At 41.9% G+C, this 13,261-nt stretch overlaps 1 protein-coding gene and 1 long non-coding RNA gene across 3 annotated transcripts in view; one reads left to right on the plus strand and one right to left on the minus strand.

The window, feature by feature from the left end:
• Nucleotides 1–7,366, minus strand: part of tnksb (tankyrase, TRF1-interacting ankyrin-related ADP-ribose polymerase b) — a 37,357-nt gene extending 29,991 nt beyond the window's left edge. The window contains exons 1-7 of one of the 2 annotated variants that reach the window (XM_063195662.1): nucleotides 6,902–7,366; nucleotides 6,395–6,619; nucleotides 5,760–5,855; nucleotides 5,288–5,324; nucleotides 3,933–4,008; nucleotides 2,256–2,276; nucleotides 44–138 (exon numbers count right to left, since the gene is read on the minus strand). In XM_063195662.1, coding sequence (XP_063051732.1) covers nucleotides 44–138; nucleotides 2,256–2,276; nucleotides 3,933–4,008; nucleotides 5,288–5,324; nucleotides 5,760–5,855; nucleotides 6,395–6,619; nucleotides 6,902–7,364 — 1,013 coding nt within the window. In that variant the 5' untranslated portion in view covers nucleotides 7,365–7,366. The remainder of the gene's footprint in view (nucleotides 1–43; nucleotides 139–2,255; nucleotides 2,277–3,932; nucleotides 4,009–5,287; nucleotides 5,325–5,759; nucleotides 5,856–6,394; nucleotides 6,620–6,901) is intronic. The other variant, XM_063195663.1, reaches the window with a different exon arrangement.
• A 2,193-nt stretch (nucleotides 7,367–9,559) lies between these two features.
• On the plus strand, nucleotides 9,560–11,855 carry LOC134445500 (uncharacterized). Its single transcript, XR_010034280.1, has 4 exons — nucleotides 9,560–9,779; nucleotides 10,631–10,685; nucleotides 10,789–10,843; nucleotides 11,708–11,855. It is a non-coding gene; the product is annotated as an uncharacterized LOC134445500 (long non-coding RNA).
• Nucleotides 11,856–13,261: the final 1,406 nt, after the last annotated feature.

A 13,261-nucleotide genomic window follows, 5' to 3' on the forward strand; every position in this document is an offset into this window, starting at 1 on the left:
ACTCAACAACACACACACACACACACTACATTCGGTCCCCCACCCTTTATCCTTGGCGTGGACGTCAGCTCCATACTGCAGCAGCAGCTGGACGATCCGCACTCGGTTATAGCCAGCCGCCAGATGCAGTGGAGTGGACTAGAGGAGAGAGAGAGAGAGAGAGAGAGAGAGAGAGAGAGAGAGAGAGAGAGAGAGAGAGAGAGAGAGAGAGAGAGAGAGAGAGAGAGAGAGAGAGAGAGAGAGAGAGAGAGAGAGAGAGAGAGAGAGAGAGAGAGAGAGAGAGAGAGAGGAAGAAGACAGAGGAGAGAGAAAGAGTGGATAAGGGGGAGAAAGAAAAAGAAACATCATGAGGTTTGAATATTCATGATGTGGATGATGTTCCCTGGCTGAGGGCAACTGAGACAGCTCACAACCAATATTCATCTAATGGCGGCACTGCAGTGGCTCTGTGTGAGTGTATGTGTGTGTGCGCACGCATATGTGACAGTGACAGAGAGAGAGAGAGAGAAAGAGAGAGAGAGAGAGAGAGAGAGAGAAAGAGAAGCAGGATGTGATTCGGTGAGCAAGCGAGAGAGCGAGAGATAGAGCGAGAGAGAGAGAGAGAGAGAGAGAGAGAGAGAGAGAGAGAGAGAGAGAGAGAGAGAGAGAGAGAGAGAGAGAGTAAAAGAGAGTGAAATAGCGGCTGAGTGAGGGAGTGAGAGAGTGGGAGTGTGTGAGCCAGCGACTGAGTGAGCGACTGAGTGAGTGAGTGAGTGAGTGAGTGAGTGAGTGAGTGAGTGAGTGAGTGAGTGAGTGAGCGAGCCAACGAGGGAGGGGCCCTCAGTTTCCTCAATTGTCCCTCTCTGGCGTGCAGCCAACCCACTCAATCTGCCTTCAAGTGCGACCGACGGCCCCATTATGCTGCAGTTTAAGCCCCAAAAGCAGACAAACACAAGCACGCTTTATTATGCCTTTACTGCCGCCTCGCACAGAAGCACCATAGTGGCCAAGCTGAAACTAACCAGCCATTGTCTGAATACAGCCCTCTTGCCAGTAGAAAAAGGAAAAAAGGGCCAGTGTTTACCCCTTAAAGCATTTCACCACTGTGTAGCTGTTAAAAAATGTTATTAAAAAATTAAATGGTATGCAACACTAACTAAAAAAAAGGATTTTAAAAAGCTGGCTTTCCTGAGAGCTTCACTGAAACCTCTAAATCTAGGGGTTTTCAAGTAATTTTGGAAAGATGAAAACAGTCTACTAGACTAAAGGAATAAAGTGAAGTACAACTCAGGCACACGCAATGTTAGAATTTGAATAGGTTGAAAATTTAGTAAATTTAGTCGTTTACCGCACAGGAAACCCTTTCAGGCATTCATCATTCTCTAGACGCACACATACACATATACACATAGAGACAGACACAATCCAGCTGTTTGCATGCAAGAGAATATGATCAACTGGGCAGAAATCAAGAATTGGATGCGAGAACTGGTGCTTTTGAGGCGTGAGCAGAATATCATGGTTCAGCACTGAACGCAGATGATCAATGTGTCGAATTATCGATGGCAATCCAAGCAAGTAGCTGATGGTGTGATGAGGATGGCTTTTGGTTTTAGTGTTTATGGTCAGACAGAAATTGTCCATGCCATGACAAGTGGAAACAGCCAAATTCGTGCAACAAGGTAGACATTCCAAAAACACAATTGAACTAATAAACAACATAGACATCGTGCAAGAGCAGGTGCAGGCGTGCAATGCATGCATCCATCCATATGAATCACAGCAAACAGACACCATGATCAGTGAGTGACCAAAATGTACAGTGTTGTAAGAAAAAGGGTGAAAAAAAGAAAAAGAAAGAAAGAAAAAGAAATGCCGAATTACTGTAAAAGTGGAATTTGAAAGGCGCAAAGAGGATAGAGGATAATTCTCCAAAGCAGGAAACGGAGCATTCCAGAAAACGGTTACAAAAATAAAAAAATAATAATTTAAAAATGCGACATTTCACAATTCAACACCTGCCCAAGGCCAACCAGACAGCTACAAAATGGGGATGTGTCCGTCCGGAAAACATGACCAGTGGCTAGGAGTGAAGGGGGGTGGGGGTGGGCCCAGGATTCATTGTAATTAAATGCGGAAGGTTCAGGAATGGAGGTGAATTTAGATGCTTAAAAAAATGTAAAAATCAAAACAAAAAATAAAAATCAAAACGCATGGAAATCGCAATCAGTAGTGCATCAATCTAAAAAGCTGCTTTTTTCCAAAATACAACTTACCAGCATTTTTTGTGAAGTTGACTGATCGACAATGTCGCCAGAGCAAAAACACAGAACAAAAATTACAAAATGACAATCTCCTCACCAACTGTGAAGTTTCCTAGCATTGTTGGGTTTAACAGTTTGAGTATTTATTTTCATTTCTTCTACAGAAACTATACATTTTCATTTTTCTTAGTTTTACCAATCATTATCAATGTCTATTTTAAACAATAATAAATCCCCAACCACCAAAACCTGAAATTGGCAACATTTTATTATGTGTAATTATGACTGTTTAGTGGAATGTCTGCCTCATTACAACTAAAGGACAGAAGATACCATTTCATACTTTCACAATCTCTTACAGCAACAGCTGGGCCAACCATATCTAATGAGAGCAATGGCTGCTGTTATGAAGATCAATTAATTATTACTGCGATCAGATTATAATAAGAAGATGCGTCCGGCTTCAAGCAACTTCAACCCAAGCCCCACCCCTTTCTTTGAATAGGATTTATGGCAAATACTGTAGCAGTGCTCAGATCTTAAGCACACATGCATGTGAAAATGACATTATACACAAATGCGCTAAGAGAAATGTGTCTGAAGAACCTGCAGTCTGCAGAGGAAAGCTTCAGCAAGGCAGGAGGCACATCTTTCGGAGATAATCCCTAACAGCAGGATTATTTCTCAGGGCGACATCAGAATGCAGCAGATTTTCAGGATGTGGTGTTTTCTTCCCAGCTAGGTAAATGTCTGGAGCGGTACTTCAATAGCCTACCCTGAGAGTCCAGAGGGGTTTCCCCCTGCACTTTATATTTACCACAGCCACCTTGACAACAAATATTTATCACCTTGACCAACTCCCCTGACAGCAGAAAGACTTTGTTTTGTGAATGTAGTTGTCTAAAGTTGATTTATAATAAATTGTGCAAGTTATTTATTTTGGGAGGTTGCACTTCAAGCTTTCATATGAAAAACTATGAAACAGCAATGGCAGCCCCTTGTCGCTCATACTGGCTAACCCCCTACCCACCTTGACTAACAAATGCCCTGCGGGAAACACTGTTTACATGACGTCTGGATTATTCTTCCAACAAGATCACGGTGGCATTCTAAAATCGGACTGCGAGTAGTACCAGGTATACATCTAGACTGAGAGTGCATTGGATGATACGTCTAAACATATTTTAATTATTTTATTTTGTATTGTTTAAAGGTGCACTGTGTAGGGTTGAAGTCAGAGTAGGTATTGCAATGCAATGCTGTTCATTGAAACTGTAATAATATTACTTAATAAGAAGTAATAACCTAATATTTGTTATATGACCAACATACAGTAAGTTTTGCAGCGAAAAATGTCTATTTCTAGAAATTCTATATGGCCGACATGGAGAAGAGACAACTTTTCATGTATGAAAAGTGCAATTTTCCCAATAATAAGGAATACTTAGAATTTGATGGTGGTGATAAGTATTTGTGAAAAAGATAACATTTGTGAATGTGCAGCATGAATTCTGGAAATAAATTACTTAGAAATTTACACAGTGAACCTTTAATTGTCCTAGCCTGTCTTGATGCGTCTTTCTCTACTGTCTGTCTTGTGTGAATTTGGACAAGTTTCTGGTGAATATACAGAATTGACTAGATGCTGTACAGAGAGGCGCCACCTCGGGCGGTTAATGAGCATCTTACCTTGCGCCCGTCGCTGGCATGGCAGTTGACATTTAGAGGAGTAAGTAGAGCCATCAGCTTCTCTTCATTTCCACTCCTGGACCAATAAAAATGTGAAAGCAAAGAGAGGACATGAAACACTGATCAGAGACATGAAATAAAACGCACAGTCTGAGGTGTATTCTACACTGTTGGTTCTCCTTGAGATACACCCATGAATTTTACATCAAATGTGATTTACAATGATATTGCACATGAAAACCTGCTAAAACATGGACTGATCTGAATTTTTGATGCACATCTCTGCAGATTTTAACATGATCTTGGATTCAGTAGAGAAGCCACGTAAATCTTAGTACATGAGGCACCTGACCTGCACAATCCAGCCCATAATCTGCCACAGAGAATTTGATTCTGCGCTGTTGGTTCCTCTTCCAATATATAAACATCCATCAAAAAATATAAAAAGGAACACATTTTATCCTTTTCAACGCTTCTAAGGCTCCCCAACGCCCCCTGGGGGGCTGTAGAACCCCCGTTGAGGCACATATTCTTAGCAGAGGAAAAATATATGCTTACTTGGTGTTGGCAGGTGCTTTTATCCAAAGGTACTTAAAGAGAGGGTAAAAGCAACAAATACAGTAGCCAGAGGCCTTCAAAGTAAGCTCGGCACGTTTTCAAGGCATGTTTCATGCCCTGTGTGCATTTTTGGTGAATTGCCCATGCTAGGCACTAGCAGGCAGAGGGGGATTTTCCTGTTCATCAAAACACACAGGAGGCTATTCCAGAAACCAGCTTTGGGACAGTTGGACCGAGTGCAGCAAGGTGCGCTTCTGCTTTGTGTCTGATCTCTTAGGTCACTACAGTGGCTCCTAATGAGGTTTAGAATGGAGTTTAAAACGCTTTTGATTAAAATTAGAACCGCTCCAACAGTATCATGTTCTAAAAAGAAATTAAAAACAGCTTTATTTTCATCTGCCTTAATCAACGTTAATTATCTACTCTCTATAATACTTTCTACTTCCTAAATGTTTTTCTTCTCTCTTCTCGACTTTCATGCCTCGCAAGCACATTGAATGGCAGTATGTATGATAATGCACTACACAAATCTTACTGCTGTAGCTTTTGCCATATTGGGGGGTGGACTGCCTCTCTGGCTGAACATTCACTGTCTGCTAGGGTCAGAAGGATCTCAAATGTTCTGCCATGTGCACACAGCTCTGCCAACACAGGCACCTTGGAGGGATTAAAAGTGTGTGTGTGTGTGTGTGTGTGTGTGTGTGTGTGTGTGTGTGTGTGTGTGTGTGTGTGTGTGTGTGTGTGTGTGTGTGTGTGTGTGTGCATGTGTGTGTGTGCATGTGTGTGTGTGCACTCACCTTGCAGCCTCTAAAAGCTCGTCCTTCTTGTATTCCCCTGTATCAGGAAAGAGCAGACAGGAAGTAAGACGGCAGGCTAGTAATTAAGAGCAGTACAGATTTCTAAGCTCATATACAGTATACCACAGGTAAGGATCAGCTGGCTTTCACGCAGGCATTCTCATGAATATTGTTTAGGTCAACTTGTTACGGTTTGTGTGACATCTCCACACATGCATAAAGGCTCATACTTTTTTCTCTTACCAAAACTTGACCGAAAGATCAAATATTTAATTCATACTTATCATATGAATTTTTAAGATAATAAGAGCTTTCGCTCTTATGTAATATTTAGTGTTATACCTCAAAGCTCACTTCCTCTAGTTTCCTCACCACCAAGGGTGAATAATACATACATTTTCCCTGACTTGACTGTGGGCCCTGTAGTACTGTCGGCCTATGTGGGTGGGTACTAAGGAAGCACAGCGCTCACCAGTGAGGACGGCCTTGGCAGAGGGGTCGGCCAGGTCCAGGGCTGACTTCCCGTCCGTGTTGCGGATGTTGGGATCGGCCCCATGCTGAAGGAGCACTGCGAGGCAAGAGAGGCAGAGAGACATACACATTCAGCCAGCTGGACTGACAGACAGACGGTCAGACAGGCAGGCCAGCAGGCACAGAGGAGAACAGCCACCTCAGCATAGGGAGGTGGGGGTGGGGGGTGGAAGCCAGCAAGGCTTTAACACCATCACACCACAACACTCGACTCTGTAGGTTACAAGACATCAGTGCTGCAGTGACACCACCACTGTCACTGCATAATATACATATTATTATTACACAATTATACATACATATATACATATTAGGATAGATACACTTTAAATATGAATATACACACATCATGCCGTCGCAATTAAATCCTTAGGCTACCCATACAATACCACACGTCAGTCAGTGTGCTCATGGTGTCCTGTCCTGACTCCTCCATTTAAATGTCTACAATCTCATTTTGTATTCTGCTTAAAGCACCGCTTTGTTTATTGTATTCAAACCATTTAATTCGCAGGTGGTGGACTGACTGAATGAAGCTCACAGGTGTAAGCTACAGAGAGATTGCCAAAGCCTTACCAATGCACACATCTATCTTGCCCTTGATGGCTGCTTCATGCAAGGGGGTGTAGTTCCAGTTGTCTCGGGCATTTGGATCTGCGCCTTGGCACAAGAGCAGGCTGACGACTTCAGCATGACCGAAAGAGCAGGCATTGTGAAGCGGGATCAGACCACCATCGTCACGGGAATGAACGTTGGCACCAGTCTGCAAGAGGTGTTCTACCACGTCCTTTCTGCCAAAGCCTGGTTGGTTGGTGGGAGGACCGAGAAAAAAAGCCGTGCATTAGAATAACAATAGCATTCACGCATGAACAAATCTGACAAAAACAAACCCATTAAACGTTCAAAACGCATCGAATACAAATATAACACAGATAAACACGGTTATTATGTATATGTATCGTCTATGTCAATATACAGACAAACGCAATAGATTTTGCTGCGGGCTAACTGGAATTAGCCAAATAGCTAGCCAGCTAGAACTGCAGATATTTACAAACATAATAGGACGCGTTCAATCCAAACCTGCAGCGAAATGCAACGGCGTAGATTTCCTCCCAGCCATGTCCTTGGCATTCACATTCACAGAGTCCACAAGTCTCTTAACACGCGAGACATCCCCATTGCGACAGGCCTCAAAGAGTTCGCGGAAAGCCCCACCGGTAGCGCAGATGCCCTCCCCCGGGCTGGTAGCTCCCGAGCCTGGGCTCGGGCTTGTGCTGCAACTGCTGGCCGCGCCGATGTTTGTGTGGGAACTGCTACTACTGCAGAGGGGACTAGCGAGGGCCGTCGAGGCGGTGGGCATTTCAGGGGAGTCTGGCGTTGGCTCCATACTGCTGCTGCATTCTTGACTGCCGTCTGTCGAAACCAAACTAGATGATCCAACAACGGTTAAGGGAGAATCCGGAGGGGTAGAAATAACAGCATTGCGCGGCGGAGACTGCAATGCCGTTTGCTGCTGTTGTGATGATCTTCGGGACACGGCCATTTTGCCCCATAAAATCACTTATGTCAGCGAATACGCGGAAGAATCACAAAACCGGAAGTACGTAATAACATCTCACACAAACACGAAAGTCTGGCACTGCTGGTGTTTATTGTAACCTAATCAAAATTGTCCATATTTACTATGTTTACTTGACCCTGTGTGCCTTATTATTATGTCATGTCTTTGTCATCCTCTTTTATTGCAATTTTTAAAAAAAAAAGAAAAAAAAAGGCTGGCACACTGCTGGATCAGTGCTATGGAATAGAGTAGGCATAGAGTAAACTAAACAAACAAAGTGATACTAAACAAATGTTTTATAAACCATAAACAATGAAATGTCAAGGATTTCAGCTATGAATTAATGAATAATGTAATGTAATCTCTCTCTCTCTCTCTCTCTCTCTCTCTCTCTCTCTCTCTCTCTCTCTCTCTCTCTCTCTTTCTCTCTCTCTCTCTTAAGAATCTGCAGTTTTACATAGCATTATGAGACTCAGTAAATTCAGTAGGTCTAGGTCTATTGGATAATTGCAAAGTAAACATAGGCCTACATGTTGTGAGCTGCAAAAACTACCAAAAATAAGCTAATGCATTATTTCTTCTCTTTCCCCCCCCCCCCCCCTCTGCCTCTGTGTGTGTGTCTGTGTGTGTGTGTGAGAGAGAGAGAGAGAGAGAGAGAGAGAGAGAGAGAGAGAGAGAGAGAGAGAGAGAGAGAGAGAGAGAGAGAGAGAGAGAGAGACTATATTGCAGACTTTGAATGAATAAGCTCCTTCCCATGGGACTGGGTGAGGTGGATTTGGTTTCAAAGGAGGCGATGAGTCATTATTTGGTAGGCCTGATCATATTTATATTTGTCTGTAACAAAAACAGTTTATTATACACAGGCTATTTATGTATTTTAATTTGTGTGTGCGTGTGCGTGTGCGTGTGTGTGTGTGTGTGTGTGTGTGTGTGTGTGTGTGTGTGTGTGTGTGTGTGTGTGTGTGTGCAATGCAAACGTGCATACGTGAGGTAGCACAACCCTCAAGCTATTTTCTCAGGGATGGGGGAGTTCAGATTGAGCTTAACAAACCTGTGTTGTGTTGTGTGCTTCACAATGACATTGGGAATTTCCCAGTGGGTCTTACACTTTTCAGAAAGAAAGTTCGTTTCCAGTTTAGTGTTTAGTCTAAAGCATGTTGTCTAACTTTGACACCTGAACTTATTTATTTTGGAAAGTAGGACATATTAGTATGATTTGTGAACTGTCTTCCTTCCTACACAGATAAATTGACCGGCAAATAAATGGCATGACCAGTGAGATCATGCTCTCTAGAAAATAAAAAAGTGAAAATAAAAACACCACAGAGGTTACATTAATACACTGATTGTGGAAAGTTTGGCAAAAACCTGTCCCACTCGTAAAAGTGCTATTTTTGTTGAGAATCAAATTACATTTTCATGAACGAAAAAAATCCAGGTAGTGATCATTTTATTTTATTTCATATTGAATACTTTCCCACCCCCTATAAAACCTGCTGTCCTACACACAGGCATAGTCATTTCAATTGACCAAAAATGAAAATTCATTTTGCGAAGAGGTATGAAGTACTTACGGTAAACAAAGGAAAACAAAATGGTTAATATGAACGAACTATATGCATATTATGTAAAAGATTTAGTTTTGTCTGATGGTGATAACAAAAGCCTCCAAATTCTCCTCATTGGAGGCTAGAGTATAATTTTGAATTACAATGAATACTAATATGTTTTATTAACCAGCACAATTCAGTCACATGTGGAACAACAGAGTGCTGGCCAATTGTTTGAGAGAAAGAATCAGGTGCTCTTCAGAAAGGACATGAGAACTTCAGTATTAATCTTTTTAATTCTAATTCCGAATAGACCGTCTCAGATATCTCCAAAATGTGAAGGCCCAAACAGTAGGCTCCTTGTTGAAGGAGATAGTCTTAATGATACGAGGAATACTAATATGAGTGAAAAATGTTTAAAGTATTTTATTTTGCTTTAATTGTTCCTGTTTTAGCCACATTCTCAAGAAGCAGTGAATAATTACACAGACCCTAAGGCCCAACTGCCCTGCAGTGGTCTAGTCAAGGCGATGGGCTACTGAAAGAATGCACCTTTGACCCTTGTCTATTCTAAAGATTCTAGAATGGACCCTTGTCCATTGTATGTCCTGTTGCTACGGTGACAACAAACAAACCTAAGAGCACAGGACAGGCAGTCTGAGACACACTTTTCCCAGGCAGAGAAATGAGACACGGGAGAACTAACTTAAACAAACACGGGTATTAGTCTCCTTTGAAATTGCTACACGATTGTTTTGAAGCTGATATGTAGCAGTCTCTAGAGGGCAGAGATGCCAATATCCTCAGGAGCAGTGGTACATCCCAGAGTTGATTCCTACTTGAGAATGTAAGTAGGCCATGGGCATATTTTTTTATTCTAATCTGCACTATTATATTGTATCTTATGTGATACTATAATACTGTATGTGTTGACATGATTAACCCTCCTGGTATCCTCATATTTAGGTTACATCCGTGATCCTTGGGGTCATTTTGACCCCAGCCACTTAAATGTCTACAAAATCAGTAGAAACAAAAATTTTTGCACCGGTTTATGCCTGAGATATTTACTGTTGCTCTGTTGGGGACATAAAAAAGCCCTTTAGATAAGTCCTAGCACCCCCACACACAGCCCACACACCAAAAACACTAATCCATGACTAGGCGAAAATGTGCAACAACTGCCCAAAAGTTGCCTAGAACTAGTTTTGGCCCTTGTCCACATCATACATATTCTTAGTTATTAGAGCCCTAAATAAAGCAAAATGTTCTGTTCTAATTAACGTATGTTCATGTATTTGACATAATCAAGACAGATTGGAACATGTATTAGCAAAATATGGATGTTCCATTTATGTTTCATACACTTAAATAATTTGGGGTCAAATTGACCCCAAGGAACACAGATGTAACCAAAATGTGTACAGCACTTAGGGAAAACATTTTTGTGGATATTTTACTTTTTTCACATTGACCCCATATAAAGTCATCAAAGATGAAGCCAAAGAATTATGTACTTCATGTATTTTTCAGACTTTAAACATTGAATGGGGTCAAATAGACCCCAAGGATAACAGAAGGGTTAAACAGATATGGTTTGCCACATGAAGAATGAAAACAAAAATTGTAGCCAGTGGTCTATACAGTACACTACGTTTACACATTGTATTTAAAAGCAGGCATAAATATTGATTCTAGACATTTGGCGAGCCTTCCAAAAGAGAGGAGGAGGGAAATCCTGGTCACCTTGGTGGTAAGTGTTAAGCGGCGCATTAAAATGGACGCCCAACATGGGCGTAGTATATTTACTGTATTATTATTATTTTTTTTTAAATGTATTTCATTCATCAAACCAGGGTGCTGCTGATGACAACCAATCATGTGTGTCTGGTCCAGATGGAGAGTTTACAGGTAGGCTACACTCTCCAATGTGAATGAGCTGGTGCTGCCTTACTACTGCTGTACGACTCTGCAACTCTACATATTACACTGCAGGCACTCTAGTGCTCTACATTCAAAAATGATCCATTATTTTGCTTTGTTTGATGTATGACACCAAGAGTGAAACGATGAAAGCTGCAATTACATTCATATACTGTACAATACAACAACAGCCATAATGACAAAATTACTAAGATGTAAAAACAGTAACCAATGGTTAGGTTGACTTTTGTAAGCCCCCTCTTCATATGTAGAGGCCAATATCACAGTCTACTGTAAATTCTGTAATTTAAAGAGAGGGAGCCAAGTTCCACCTAGTTGTATTGCGGTGGATAGAAGCCCCAGCCGAGCCGCAGCACAGTATACATGGGTTTACCGTTTGTAAACAATCCCTGGCTGCGCACCCCTAGCTGCGCACTCTTCAACCTCTGATTATTGTTGGAAACTTCTGTCACTCAAAAATGCACTCACATGGTTGGCTGGTTAGCTTCTTGCCCCTCCTCACAGTGTGAATGTTTGTAAACAGAAAACCTATGTATAAAGTCTGGCAATAACAACCAGGAAGCCGATAGGGGAGGAGAAAGGGGTCAGTTGTCCCGTGCCCAGGGAGAGAGGGGACCTAAAATTGGGTCCTTACATTGTATGCATTGGGTGGGGGTGCCTCTCAGATGACTTTGTCCCTGGCCCAGCCAAAGTTGTCAGTGGGCCTGATCATAACAATCAGGGCTGCTGACAGCTCACCTCACCCTCTCTCTGGGCCCAGACAACTGACCCCTTTGTCCCCCCATCAGCTTGCTTGATAACAGTCTCTGTTTTCACCTTCACCACTGACAGGAGGAGACACTTCTCATCCTCAACGCAGCAGTAGCCGAGATGAAGAGGAACTCGACAAACTCTCTCTTAAAGATCCCTCCAAAAAATCGTCCACATGTGCCATTCTTTAGTCTGGGGATTTGGATAAAGACATGAATGAAGACTGTCAGAGATACCTTTTTTATATACACAATGGCCCATGATGACTGGACACACTTTAAATATACATCTTGGATTATGATACTGTTTTAGTGCACCACTGAGGAGGGAAGAGCACCATTTATCTCTGCCCTCCTCCGTGTGTTTTAGACCACCTAATGTATTTATTACAATAGATCAAGATTTTTTGTTACTGTATGTAATTCAGGTTGTTGGTTATAGTGAAGCTATTGTTGCAGATCAGCATACATACATGTGAGTACTACAGATTGGGGTGGTAGTGGCTCAGTTGATGGAGGAGCCTGCTTGGCAACTAGAAGGTTGCAGGTTCAAGCCCCTCTCCCTCTGACCCCCATCGACGCGTCCTTGAGCAAGATACTTCACCCCAAATAGCTCCTGGTGGCAGGGTGGTCCCCTACGTGGAAGCCATGGCCACCGGTGTGCAAATGGGTAAATGTGAGGCATGCATGTATAGCGCTTTGAGTGCTTGAAGGTGTGGAAAAGCGGTATATGCAGGTAATTTACCATTTACACTGTCATAAGCATCACCAAACCAGCTACAGGAAATGGCGAATTCTTGTTGAACTTTATTCTGTCAAACTTACATAGCAATGGATTTTGTAATACTTTCAGTATGTGCAGTATACCAGGCACAGTTTGATATTATCTATGATTAAAACGCGTACATTTTAAAGGTGCACTATGTAGGCCTACGTTTTTTTCCAGAATTCATGCTGCCCATTCACAAATGTTACCCTTTTCACAAATACGTACCACCACCATAACATTCCAAGTATGGGAAAATTACACTTTACGTACATGAAAAGGCGGATCTTCTCCACGTCTGTGATTTTAAATTTCCAGAAATACAGTAGATATTTTTAGCCACAGAACATACTGTACTTTGGTCATACTAGTCAATATTAGTTTATTGGTTAGTAAATATTCACGAAAATAGTAAATTTGGCACAGTTTCAATGAGCAGCATATAGTTGCAATACCTACTCTGGCCTCAATCCTACATAGTGCACATTTAAAAATGTGATCTTCTAATAATATAAAGTTGCGCTCTCGCGCAGAATTCGCGGGAATTCATTGAAGTTGCGAAAAACGACGCGATCGCAACATCGCAATTTCCTGGAGGGACTGTAATATGGGCCACCCTAAGCACAATTTTTTATCTTCATTAGGCCTACACAAGATTTTGTTTTATTTTTGTGCCAGCCAATCAGTATTAACCTCACAGGGAAGCAATAAAATAGTAGTAAAGAAACACTTTTTAATAAACATTCAATTCTTTTTCTGTCATCCAAGTGACCATTTCTGTAAAGTGTGAGCCTGTCTTTGCCTTAGGGACTACTTGCTGTTGGATGAAAATGACCAGTTAGGAAGTGAATGCACTACACTCGATTTCAA

This window comes from Engraulis encrasicolus, chromosome 3 (genome assembly GCF_034702125.1).
Source record: "Engraulis encrasicolus isolate BLACKSEA-1 chromosome 3, IST_EnEncr_1.0, whole genome shotgun sequence".
Classification (NCBI taxonomy): Eukaryota; Metazoa; Chordata; class Actinopteri; order Clupeiformes; family Engraulidae; genus Engraulis; species Engraulis encrasicolus.